The 14,687-nt window shown below is 28.7% G+C and overlaps 1 protein-coding gene across 1 annotated transcript in view; it reads left to right on the top strand.

Annotated features, from left to right (window-relative positions):
- HGTX (HGTX homeodomain transcription factor) overlaps nucleotides 1-14,687 on the top strand; it is a 51,480-nt gene that overhangs the window by 19,468 nt on the left and 17,325 nt on the right. Inside the window, exon 3 of the mRNA XM_065505147.1 lies at nucleotides 14,367-14,563. Coding sequence (XP_065361219.1) covers nucleotides 14,367-14,563 — 197 coding nt within the window. The remainder of the gene's footprint in view (nucleotides 1-14,366; nucleotides 14,564-14,687) is intronic.

The following is a 14,687-nucleotide window of genomic DNA, read 5'->3' as shown; positions in this document are numbered from 1 at the left end:
TGGTTTCATAATAGATATCTATTGCATATAAGTATATGGTTAGTGCTAACTTAATGTTAAGTTATTATTGTTAATAGGGTTTAGTATTGAAATTATCCAAACAACAACAAACTGTTGCCTTGATCGTTTCACAACATTTCACGGTAAATTTAAAAATTTCCCCCATCAAAACCTCCAACCCCACTTTCTGTAGTGGAACTTTAAATGTATACAAGTAGATGTATTTATTAATTTTTCAAAAAGTTTCAACAGCTGTAAAACGAATTTTGTGTCTGGCTGGCATTAATTCATAAACAATTAATAAATGTCAAATATTTTTCTTTTTTTGGGGACATATGCATCATTGTCATTAGCATGATTTAGTGGTGGGTTTATTCTGATGTCCCGTTTACAGTGTTTGTTTTATGGCTGTGAAGAAGCTATTATATGATAATTAAATTATTTAAAATATTTTTTAAAAGGAAAACTTTTGATAACGCTTATAATTGTAAACAAGATGATAAAAAATAAAGTTTTCATGTTTTGAAATAAAATTTAAATTTGTATTGAGACCTTTACTTTAAGGAAATAATGGTTAATAAGTAATTTGTAAAGAAATTGTTGCACTTTAGAATTGATTACACCAAAAGGATTCGGTATTTTCTTTAGAATTTTGGAGGACTTAAAACAAATAAGTATAACTTAAATTCACATTTTCACTAATATTGCTTTTGCCTACAATTTAAATACTTAGTACATACGAGTACTTTTCTTATACATACTTTGATTAAGTTTCTGCTAAATCCTCAAAGGTATAATTTTAAAATTTTATGGTTTTTTCTTGAGCAAAATATGTTATTAGTACATATCTGTTTGTTGGAGAAAAGGGTTTTTATTTTTTAAACAGCAACGAAAACTTTATAATCATAATAATAATAATAATTAATTTTGATAATAATCTACAAATTGTGTTGTGACACACTTAAAAGGGTCATATGGGGAAATTAATTGTAACAAGTTAAAATGGAAAGTGTTAAAAGGAAGGGGACAATAAAGGGAAAAGGGAAAAAATTAATTTTAGAGAAGAAATTTAAATTAGACTGAGGAGCTGGTGGGGGTAAATGAAAACTGAATGTCCTAAATAATATAAAATAGAGTAAACAGTACAATAGCAATCCGCTTCGAATCGGTGGACAACCGTTTGATATTTAATAACGTTTTGAATAATTGACGTCAGATTTTCATTGATTTTTTACAAAATATTCGTGAACACTTAATTAATAGATATCATGCTCCCTAAACCATGTAGTTTGCTTGAGAACCAACCATTACGTCTGACAAATTTGACTAGATTCGCCAGTGACTCATTTTTTAAACACTTCATATCATGAAAGAGATCATATTTATACCCTACACCACCATAGTGGGGAGGGTATTATGCGTTTGTGCAGATGTGTGTAACTCCCAAAAATATTGGTCTAACACCCACCTTAAAGTATACCGATCGACTTAGAATCACTTTCTGAGTCGATTAAACGATGTCCGTCTGGCTGGCTGGCTGTCCATGTAAAGCTTGTGCGCAGAGTACAGGTCGCAATTTTGAAGATATTTCGATAAAATTTGATACATATAATTTTTTCGGCCCAAGGACGAAGCCTATTGAAACTGGTTGAAATCGGTCCATTATTTCACCTAGCCCCCATACAAATGTCCTCTCGAAATTGAACTTTATCGGTCATAAATCTTTAATTTATATATGGGGGATTTCATGTCAAGTGAACCAACTTTTGAAATCGATGTCTTCCGATCGGGATGAAATTTGCACCAAGGTTAGCTCTATTGGATAGTAACTCAGACACAATTTTTCAACAACATCGGTCGAGAACTCTCTGAGTTATAGGGGGTAAAATTTTGACAATTTGGTCAAACAGGGGTTTTTTCTTATCCATGTAACTTATTACCTATTGTTCTTAGCAAAATGTGTTCCAAATAGTATAGATAGCTATTTCTTCGATCTTTCGAAAAAAAATATTTAAAAAAAAAAATAAAAAATTTTTAATATTTTTTTTCCGAAATCAAAAACTTTTTTGACTTTTTTTTAAAATACGCTATTTTTTTTTATTTTTTTTTTCTTCTTAAAATAAAGTTTAGATATTTTCCTTGAACACCTACTTGGTCGCTTAGTGGGATGCGAGTGGGATATCTATCAAAATAAATATTTTGTAACTCACAACATAAAATTTTTGACTTTTTTTGCAAAATCAAAAACTTTGTTGACTTTTTTTTTTCAAAATGGACCCTTTTTTAATCTTTTTTTTTAGGTCAAACAAAAGCTTAGATATTATCCTTGAAGACCCTTTTGGTCGCTTAGTGGGATGCGAGTGGGATATCTATCAAAATAAATATTTTTTAACTCAAGACTTACAATTTTTGACTTTTTTTTTGCAAATACGATTTTTTTTTCAAATGGGCCCTTTTTTAAAATTTTTTTTGTAGTCAAAAGAAAGCTTAGGTCCATTCCTTTAAGATATTTTTAGTCCCTTAGTGGGATGCGAGTAGGATATCTATCAAAATAAATATTTTGTAACGCAAGACATACAATTTTTTAATTTTTTTTTGCAAAATCAAAATTTTTTTCCAATATGGGCCCTTTTTTAATTTTTTTTTTTTGCTCAAAAGAAAGCCTAGGTCCATTCCTTTAAGATATTTTTAGTCCCTTAGTGGGATGCGAGTGGGATATCTATCAAAATAAATATTTTGTAACGCAAGACATACAATTTTTTAATTTTTTTTTGCAAAATCGAAATTTTTTTCCAATATGGGACTTTTTTTAAAAAATTTTTTTTGCTCAAAAGAAAGCTTAGGTCTTTTCCTTTAAGACCTATTTTGTCACTTAGGAAGATGTGAGTAGGATATCTATTAAAATAAAAATGTTGTAACTCAAGACATTCAATTATTGACTTTTTTTTTGCAAATTCGAATTTTTTTTCAAAATGGGCCCTTTTTTAAAAATTTTTTTTTAGTCAAAAGAAAGCTTAGGTCCATTCCTTTAAGATATTTTAGGTCCCTTAGTGGGATACGAGTGGGATATCTATCAAAATAAATATTTTGTAACTCAAGATATACAATTTTTGATTTTTTGGCAAAATCAAAAACTTTTTTGACTTTTTTTTAAAATGGGCCCTTTTTGTAATTTTTTTTTTGCTATAAAGAAAGCTTAGGCCTATTCCTTTAAGATGGTTTTGATCGCTTAGTGGGATGCGAGTGGGATATATATCAAAATAAATGTTTTGTAACTCAAGACATACAATTTTTGTGTTAAAACATTTATTTTGATAGATATCCCACTCGCATCCCACTAAGGGACTAAAAATATCTTAAAGGAATGGACCTAGGCTTTCTTTTGAGCAAAAAAAAATTAAAAAAGGGCCCATATTGGAAAAAAATTTTGATTTTGCAAAAAAAAATTAAAAAATTGTATGTCTTGCGTTACAAAATATTTATTTTGATAGATATCCCACTCGCATCCCACTAAGGGACTAAAAATATCTTAAAGGAATGGACCTAAGCTTTCTTTTGACTACAAAAAAAATTTTAAAAAAAGGGCCCATTTGGAAAAAAAATCGTATTTGCAAAAAAAAAAGTCAAAAATTTTAAGTCTTGAGTTAAAAAATATTTATTTTGATAGATATCCCACTCGCATCCCACTAAGCGACCAAAAGGGTCTTCAAGGATAATATCTAAGCTTTTGTTTGACCTAAAAAAAAAAATTAAAAAAGGGTCCATTTTGAAAAAAAAAAGTCAACAAAGTTTTTGATTTTGCAAAAAAAGTCAAAAATTTGATGTTTTGAGTTACAAAATATTTATTTTGATAGATATCCCACTCGCATCCCACTAAGCGACCAAGTAGGTGTTCAAGGAAAATATCTAAACTTTATTTTAAGAATAAAAAAAAAATAAAAAAAAATAGCGTATTTTAAAAAAAAGTCAAAAAAGTTTTTGATTTCGGAAAAAAAATATTAAAAATTTTTTATTTTTTTTTTTAAATATTTTTTTTCGAAAGATCGAAGAAATAGCTATCTATACTATTTGGAACACATTTTGCTAAGAACAATAGGTAATAAGTTACATGGATAAGAAAAAACCCCTGTTTGACCAAATTGTCAAAATTTTACCCCCTATAACTCAGAGAGTTCTCGACCGATGTTGTTGAAAAATTGTGTCTGAGTTACTATCCAATAGAGCTAACCTTGGTGCAAATTTCATCCCGATCGGAAGACATCGATTTCAAAAGTTGGTTCACTTGACATGAAATCCCCCATATGTATCTACACAAATATCGCTCCAAATAAGTTTTATATATACAAAATTCATGTCACCGAAAATTAAACTTTATTATTGAAATTTCACTTTTGGAGCAACAATTATTTCGACCAAAAAAATAAATAAATAAATTCAAAATGCTCTGAGCGATTTTTAATTCCAATAATGTTTAGGTAAGTCTTAGAAGATTTGTTTCTTTTATTCTGTTAAGATCAATGTGTTGAATATTCGTCTCATTTGTATTGATTTATTATTAATAACCCTGATTAAATTTCCCCAAAAAAGAATAAAATACTATTAAATGTGCATATATTTTGACAGGGGTATTAAATTAAAAGCATGACAAATTTTCATTATTATTTTTTCATTCAAATCAATATCATATGCTAGAGATGTTTATATAGTAAAAAGTATAAATTAAAAGGAAAATATAAATAATCAATCCCTTAAATAAAAATAACACGTATTCAATTGTCAGGATATTTTATGCAGTAATGACAGCATAAAAATAGCAAATAACAGTGACAGGGATAAAGCAGCAACACAAACAAAATTATGACTTGACTTGAATTTTATTTTATGGCAATTATATGAAGGCAATATGTATTTATACACTAATAAACAGGGTGACTTAAGCGATTAGAGACAACTGCTGCTACTGTATGATGCTACTGCTGTTGCAAGCAAATTTCTATTATATAGTATTTGCTTTATAAATGAAATTCCTAAAAAACAATGGAAACAGGCAAATAAGTACACATTATTTATACGCATTATTACATAGGCTTTATTACAACAATTGTGGAGAAAGAGACAGGAAAAAAACCTTTAATAAAATAAATACACATATTCTCAGTTGTTTGCTGGGTATTATGAGTTGTCAGTGTCATTATTACCTTTTTTGGTCTGTTTGTGTGCCTGTGCCAAAATGTTTAAGTTAAAAAATATTTGCTATAGACCTCAGCTGCATAATAAAAAGCAATTTTTCTTATTTTTTTCAACTACTCAGCCTAAAAATACAAATAAAAAAAGATTCAGTCAGTCCTAAGGGTCCATTTCGTACGTTTTTTCTTTTATTTTTTTTGTAGGATTATTAAATGTTGGCAATATTTTTATGCCGCTTGCTTGCTGCATTGGAGTATTGATGAAACTTTGTGTTAATAATGACTTAACACAGCTCATTGTCATAGACATTTTTCAAATTTTTAACAATTTTTTTTTTTAATTTTTTGTGAAAAAAGAGGGTGCAAATAAGGCGTTTTAGAGGCGGATTTGTTGTGTCACTATTAGTGGAAACAAATTTTTTATATGTTTTTATTGATTTGATAAATATTTGTGGTTAATCTCAGGGATTGTTGTGTAGGTGAGAATGACGTAAATGGCTTAAAGCAGATTTAATGTGGCTGTCATTTAAAATTTGAAATGATAGAAAAGATTTGTAAATACACATGATTTTTTAGAATTAGATAAAAGCATATCGTTAAACACATGTTGACACCTCGTAACTGACAAACATTTTCTAACTTAAGCTAATGATGCCAAACGATTTCTTCAGCATAATGACTTTGGCATTCATTAATATCCCAGCGAAAATTGGAGCTTATATTACCCTTTACAAACCTGCTTACAGAAGGCATGATTTTTATATGCCGATTTCCCACTTGGAAGCATTACTTTTTGAAAAAAGAAGCGCGTCTTCACTCCCAATATTCAGGTATGATATACCAGCTTTGAGTAAGCGCTCCGTTCATGCATCTTAGAAATTGCAACATTCATTGCTTACTAGAAGCACTTCTTTCATGTCTTTTATGATAACTTAAGATATTTTATATTGACAAAAAATATCATATTTAGATTTATATTTGACTTGATTATAGCTTACAAAATAATGCATTTAGAAAGTAGTTAGATTTAAAATTGTAAGTGAAGTTATAGCTTCACTTACAATTTCAGCATAAGGGTATAGTATTTCTAAGGGTACCACAATGGGCCACACGGCCTCCGAGTGAACTCGCTAAATTGCGAGCAACCCACGTAACCTAACCTAACCTATAGCTGGGTAATATTTACCACATATGACAGCATCTAATCGTTACCTTTTAACCGTTTCGAATCGGTAACCGTTCTATAAAACGATTATTCGAACAATGGACTTTTTTCTGAAAAAATGTGAAATTCGAAATCTACTTTTTTCGAAAAAAAAGTCGAATAGTCGATTTTTTCTATTTTCGTTAGTACAAATTTAAAAAAAAATGCGTTTTTTTGTCAATAAATCATAAAATTTTTACATTAAAATAGGATAAAGAGTCGAACAGTCGTTTTTTATAAATAACAATAAAAAATAGAAGGTTAAAATATCGACTTTTTAAAAATTTTTATTTTAAATTTTTTTTTGTAAAAATTTATTTTTCTCATTAATAAATCTAGCAGCAATATAGTTTTTACATTAAAATACGATAAAAAGTTAAATAGTAGACTATACAAACATTTAAAAAAGTCGATTTTTTGTTACCTTTTAACCGTTTCAAATCGGTAACCATCCTTGGATTAGGGTTCTATAAGTTGATTATTCGGACAATTGACTTTTTGCTTAAAAGTCGAATAGTCGATTTTTTCTATTTTTGTTCGTAAACATTTTAAAAAAATGTGTTTTTCTTATCAATAAATCACAAAATTTTTACATTAAAATAGGATAGAGAGTCGAACAGTCGTTTCTTCATAAATAACAAAAATAAAAAAGAATCGACTTTTTAAAAAATCGATATTCCAAAAAAGTCGATTTTTTATTTTTAATTTTAGTTGTAAAAATTTATTTTTCTCATCAATAAATCTAGAAACCGGTTATTACATTAAAATATGATAATAAGTTAAATAGGCGACTATTCAAACATTTAAAAAAGTGGAATATAAAAAAGTCGAAAAGACGATTTTTTGAACTTTTTTTTATCATCATCATCATAATACAATTATTATTTACGGTTTCAATTTTAATTATAAGAGTTTTGTTAAGTTTAAAATATTTTCTAAAACCACCTCCAACTATTGTACATCACTCCCCACCCCATTTAATTTCATTAATTTTATAGCAAAAATATATAATTTTTATGTCTCTTAATTTCAACCCAATTAAACAATTTCATTTTAATTTCCCGTGCTCATTTCAATTGACAACATCTTAAAACAAGGACATGCTTTAATTACTTTTCGCATTTTCCCCCCCAGAAAATTAAATACCCAGAACAAATCTATTTAGTGAAAGCTCCAGGCAAAGACAAACCCCCCAAACACAAGTGGAGAAAAAAAGAAACAACATTTGACACCATCATTAAACTTAATGAAGACAAGCATTATCAGCAGCAAAAGCAACAAAACTGAAAATAACAACAGAATTATTGCTGGAAAGGACAGTCAGGCATTCTGGTTTTTACACAGTCCCCGAAACATTTGTTTGTGTGTTTTAATATGGCTCTACAAGTACTAAAACAAACTACTCTACTCGTACTAATCAGTAGATGAGGCTTAAAGCATTTAACAGCATCATAGGAAACAAAAACCAACCACAAACACAACCAATCCCAAACAAAACAAAAAAAAAGTCAGCCAAACTTATTGTCTTCAGTTCCGAAGGGTTTGGTTAATGAAAGAGGCACGTCCTGTCTTTACGTGTGTGTCTTCCAATGTTACTCTTATTATGAGGCTGTCTGTATTTAAAGTTTCAAATGTTGACCATTAATTAAAATTCAAGCAGCATTTAGTGTTTTTAGTCGTTGTCCCTATTAAAAATATTTTTTTTTGTTTTGTGGTCTGGTTGTTGGTCATCTTATGTCTTGTTTTAATTTTGTGCTTTTTTGTTGCTGTTTATAGTCAGTGAACTGTTGCTTATTATTATTGTTGTGTGTTGTTTTTTTCTGTCTTGTCAAGCCCTAGTTGAATAAGTACATTTTTATGGTGTGTTTTTTGTACATTTTCATGGACTTTTAAGCATATAATCACGGTTATAACTACAATAACACACACGCACATTCTTAGGGAATTGGATTAGTTTTGAGACCGGATTAGGGAGTTCCCTACTATAGTTTATTGGGTAAACAAAAAGTATCTCAACGATGTTCATAAAAATAAGAAACCCAAATCACAATCAATGGAGATTACAACTGAGAAATAAAGTGCATTAAATGATATTTTAATCCATATTCTCTTTATGCCGGCCACTGATTTAAAACGTAATAATACGATTTAGGGTTATGCAGCTATCGAGGAGTTAACCGTTGTTGGCCGAGTGAGACTCGTATCTTTCCGAAATAACGATTTAACTATCGCGGAAATGCTGATTTCAATTTTAATCATTGTTGATACCTTCTATTTAGAAATATTCCATAGAGAGAACGACAATAAACACTACATCGTTCCAAAGTTAGTCGAAGCATAACAACATCGTTACTACGACGAACAGAAAATGCCGAGTTTGAGTTCATCCGAATCTTGTTTTCAATATTGTCACAATATAACTTTTGTTTTACAACATTGCAGTGATATGTAATAAATATTTGAAAGAGTTATATTTTGAACAGTCATAATTTCTGACTGGTATGACAATAGACAGTAGCGCATCCAGAGGGGAATAAATAGGAATTCCCCCCAACAAACCGAAAAGTTTTTATATAAAAAAGAAGAAAAAAGGAAAAATGTAGAACAAATTTATTAGAACAAACCGCCATCGTAAGAGCACTTCTACATTAGATTGAATTTAGAAATGCTCAAACAAATGATGGGAGTAACATCTTGCATTGAAACCGAAGCGGAGACTTCTTCTCTGTCACTGTTCAACCAATGCTCCAGCCTTTCTACTGGTGATTTATAAATTACCCACATCTTCATTTTCTCGAAATCACGAAATGACCAAACCCTGGAGCTTTGGTCACCTGTCATATCAACTTAACATAGCCTAGTTCGTTCACGAACGATTTGAAATCCGGTATTATTACAACAATGACAAATTCAAAACTAGAACATGTTCCCACCATAAAAATATAGCTATATCCTATAGACATTATCTGGAGATAATATAGTAATTAAGGAGAGAATTTAATAATAATTTTAGAAGAGGAAAAGGGAAAGTACTTAAATACTTTCTAATTAAAGTATTAACTATCGTCAAGAAATTGTCGGAAGAAATTATTAATATAGTTTAAAATTTTTAACAATTCTTTATTTATTTAAATTTATACAAGTTACCGTTAGTCGCAAGCAAAAATTTTTTATTGTAATTTTTTTTAAGTCACCAAAATTTTAATATATTTTTTGATAAAACTATATTTTTACTGCAATTTTGTTTGTATTGCTCTTTTAAATACTCTAAATTTAATATGGTTTTTATGTTTACGAAATAAAAATAGAAGATATTTTTTCAAACTGGGCTTATCTTTATTGATATTAATTTAATACATTGCGACTAGTCTTAATTGAAAATGCGACTAACGGAGGGTTAAACGATCACTCTATTTTAATACACACACTTTATAATCTACAAGATTGCAGTTGATATTTATTCTAACAGAGCCTATGATCAACTAACAACCGACTGCAACCTCGCCATCTTCCTTCCAGTAGCTCCATGAAAGTTTTATTTCTACAATGATCAACTCAAAGCTTTTATTGAATTTTATTATGAATTAATTCAAAAATGAATGAATTATATTCAAATAAAATCCTTTAAATGCACTTAAAGAATTTGTAATGTTGCGAACGCTATTATGAAAGGAGTTGCTGAAATGTTTAATTCTGAGTTAAGATTTTAGTGAATTAAGCTTAAATTGAATTAATCAATTCGAAGATCTGTCTGTCTGTTTAAATTTTTAACATATTTACTCAATATATCTGTGGTGGTATGGAAAAACTAGGTAGCTTCACTTTTTGAAAACACTAGAAAAACACACTTAAAGTTTTAAATATATTTCACTAATTATTTAATATTAATTTATATTATTATGCATGCGCATTAAACAAAACATAATTTTAAAGAATGTTACAGATTTCTGGTTCCATTGAACTCAATTTTGGGCATTAAACCGAAAATCGATGTCAGTTACCATGATTTTTCGATAAATTGAGTTACCTAGTTTTTCCAAAAGACTTTTTTTAATTTATTTTTATATTTTACGGAATTAAGTCAACTTTAGTACCCATTTGTAGAAAAACGTTACATATTTGAGTCAGCACGTTTTTACGAAAAATGGAGTTACACAGTTTTTCCAAAAAATATTTTTTCCTTTTATTCTTGTATACATATCAAAAATAAGCCGAGTTGTTTTTTATTTTTTTGGGTTCAGAATTTGGAGCCAAAGAGCTTGTGACTCGAATTTGTTCTATTTCGCTCTTTCTCTCTTAGTTTTCGAAACAACGTAGTTTTAAACTTCTAATTATTCTGTTTTTTAAGAAACTTTATTTTTTCAAAAAATACATGGAGTTAGCTAGTTTTTACATAAAAATAACTTTTAAATGGGAAACTATATCAAAATTTTGATCTGACAGAGTGATAGTAAACGAAACCCACTTTCTATTTTTGGTGTTATCTCAATTTTCTTAAAAAGTGGAGTTACCTAGTTTTTCCATACGGCCTCAGATATATTGGTAGACTTTTTAATATAAATTTAAAAATAAATTCTTTAAACTACATATTTTAATACATAAATATGTATATGATCCACTAACCCACTTAATAAAACACCAAAAAAAGTTTGATAAAATAAACCTATTATTTTTACATACAACAACAAGTTTAAATTAATATTTTACAATTTTTATTTTTAAACAACCTGAATAAAAAAAAAAAACAACCTTCAAATCCTATCAACCAAAGAGTCATTAAGGGATTCCAACAAAATACAAAATTGTGGCCCAAAATTTCAAGCCACCATAAAAAATAGACGAAATAAAGAAAAAAATAACGTAACAGCAGCAAAATTAAAACAACCCTTAATAATTCATACCACCACCACCAACTGGAGCTACAAGAAAACAACAAAAATTCACAAAAACATAAAATACAGGATGGTTAAATGGCCGTAAACACATTTTATTTTTTTTTTTGTGACTTTATAATGCCTTGAAAACTGTTGACGACATAGTTGAGGACACAATTGGAAATTACCTTTTTCCTTAAATCTACATTTATGTATAAAATATAGAATGAGCAGCTAGCTACGAAATGATATTAAGCTTGATTTTATAAAACTGTATAATTAAGGGTCCTTCATTTAATAATGGGGTGACATTAATTGCTCACTCGTCGTTAAAATTGTGGTAAAACAACTCACGCTGCCAACAACCTTGCACAAACACAGCTCTGGCTGCTCAAGTTTGTTGTTGTTGGTTTAAATAACCGTTACTAATAAATATCCATGTAAAGGGCTTGAGGAACAGTGTTATTATGGTGAGAAAGAGAGAGAGAGAAGAAGAGGAAATTGTGTTTCCTGTATAAATTTGAGTGTGTGTTGTTAAGCATCATTTCCTAGGGGGGCGTTTTGTTTGTTCAAATGGTCTTTTATTGGCTTAATACGGACTCTTAAGTGTTGGGTACAATGCCAAACAGTGGAGTGAATAATTAAATGGCCTGCTAAATGTTGTAAAGGTTTTATCATAATTTCACTAACACTTGGTGTATTTTAATTGATTTGCAGGGGTTTCCTTTTACGTTTTAACGTTACAGGTCATTACAGTTATTGTGACTTTAGGCATCCTTTGTTCTCTCCAACCAAATAAGCAAAGGAATTTAATTAGTTACTTTGAATGCTTTGGAGATTTTTACATAAATTAATTTGTGGTCAATTAGTTTTGGTTTAATTTCATATTATTATTTTAATTTGTCCCCAAATAATAATAATAACACATAATATGGACCATAAATTTATGCCAGTATTTTCTGTATGTTTGTGTTTATTATACATATGTATATTTTATTATTTGCTGTTACAGTTTCAGCAATTAAGGCTCAATTTTATTTGTTATTTAATTATGCCATTTTAATTATTTGTTATTTTTATAGTTAAAACATGGCATTTGTGTCCATTTGTTTGAAATTTATGGTAAATTTTTGCAGTTTTCACACTCCCGCTCTTTGTGACTCGTATGTGTCAATATTTATTTGGTTTAATTTTTATTGTTGTTTATGCAAATTAACTTATGTACATATGTATTTTTAAGTTGAAAAGTCATTAAAATTTTATTTGAGCTGCAATTAAAAATTATAATTTTTTTGCACTGAAATACATATAAAAGGCAGAAGTTGGTAATTATAACCAGCAGGGGAGAACGCAAACCATCATTCAGTTGCACAGAACTTGAATGATCGAAACTCATTAAAATTATCAAAAGGGAATCAAATTGTAGATTGTATATCAAAAACACAATCAGAATATTAGTTTTATACATCAATACAATGTATATACTAATGTAGCATGTTCTGCTTGTGTCTCTCGCTGATTTACAGGAACTGACAAGGAGAGAGATTTTAATTTATAAATAATCAGTCAGTTTTCATAAAATCTCAAAATAATAATAAACTGCAAAACAACTACTGTAATAGAGCAATTATCGAATATAAAAATGGCGGCTCTTACTGTTAAGTGAACAAGGATAATTGGATTTCAGGACAACTTAAACATTTCTTTAGAAAAGTGACGGTATAACAGTTTTTTTTATGGAAAATTGCCTGTATATCAGTTTCTTTCTGAAAAATTGTCTATATAATAGATTTTTCTACAAAAAGTTTTGTGTATAACAGTTTTTTTTTATCACAAATTTTTCGTATAACAGTTATTTCTATAGAAACTTTTCAGTATAACAGTTTATTCTGTGGAAAATAGCCTGTAACACAGTTTTTTCTGTGTTCTGTAATAGAGCATTTATTGCATATAAAAATGGCGACTCATACTGTTAGGTGAACAGGGACTGATTTCAGGAAAACCTAAACTTTTCGTTAGAAAATTTTCTGTATAACAGTTTTTTATGGAAAATTGCCTGTAAACTGTTTCTCTCTGAAAAAGTCCCTATATAACAGATTTTTTTACAAAATCTTTTGTGTATAACAATTTTTTCATCACAAATTTTGCGTATTTCAATATAAACTTTTCTTTATAACAGTTTCTTCTATGAAAAATTTACTGTAACACAGTTTTTTATCTCAAAAATTGTTAATATCACAGTTTTTCCTATAAAATGTTTGGTTGTTCTATAGAAAATTGTCTGTATAACAGTTTCTTCTGTGGAAAATTTCCTGTAACACAGTTTTTTCTGTGTTCTGTAATAGAACAATTATCTTATATAAAAATAACGGCTCTTACTGTTAGGTGAACAGGGATAATTGGATTTCAGGAAAACCTTTATTTACAAAAGTGTCTGTATAACAGTTTTTTATGGAAAATTGCTTGTATAACAGTTTCTCTCTGAAAAATTGTCTATATAACAGACTTTTCTACAAAAAGTTTGGTGTATAACAGTTTTTTTATCACAAATTTTACGTATAACAGTATAGAAAATTATATGTATAACAGTTTCTTCTGTGGAAAATTTCCCGTAACACAGTTTTTTCTCTCATAAATGTTAATATAACAGTTTTTCTGTAACAAATTTTGTTCTATAGAAAATTGTCTGTATAACAGTTTCATCTTTGGAAAATTATTAAATTTTTTACCATTTATGTGAGTCTACTAATATTATGCAAATTTGAGAGATAATCGACAACTCCTCAAATCATCTTTTTATACTCTTCGCCATGAGTATTTGCCATTCCTTTTGTAATTTCTACTGTAATTTAGAGAATATACATTCTGGATCCTTTCGTATGTTAGTTGAGTAGCTACTAGCTAGTATCAGATATAGTCATGAAAATTTTTGTATTATATATTAGCATAATTTGACTTTGATCTTATTCACCAAAATCTATAACAAAAATCTATTACAATTTTCAACTTTTTGGAAAATAAATGAAAATTTTGAACATAATTAATTTTCAATCTTAAATTTTAAAATTTTATTTATTTTTTTTTATTTCAATTTCTTTCCAGTGACCGCCAATTTATCACAATCACACCAGCATCATTCAGCCAACGATAAGGATGGCAAAAAGAAACACACCCGCCCAACATTTAGTGGACAACAAATATTTGCCTTGGAAAAAACGTTCGAACAAACCAAATATCTGGCTGGACCAGAAAGAGCTAAACTAGCGTATGCCTTAGGAATGACTGAATCACAAGTTAAGGTAAGCCTAGCACACTTATCTCTTTTTTAAAAATCTAGAAAAAAAAATTAACATTTTTATGAGTTCTGTAAATAAAAGTGTGCCAGGGATTACCAGTGTTTACATTTTTAAAATACCTAAAATA

Source organism: Calliphora vicina, chromosome 3 (genome assembly GCF_958450345.1).
Source record: "Calliphora vicina chromosome 3, idCalVici1.1, whole genome shotgun sequence".
Classification (NCBI taxonomy): domain Eukaryota; kingdom Metazoa; phylum Arthropoda; class Insecta; order Diptera; family Calliphoridae; genus Calliphora; species Calliphora vicina.
This window is presented reverse-complemented; position numbering and strand designations above follow the sequence as displayed.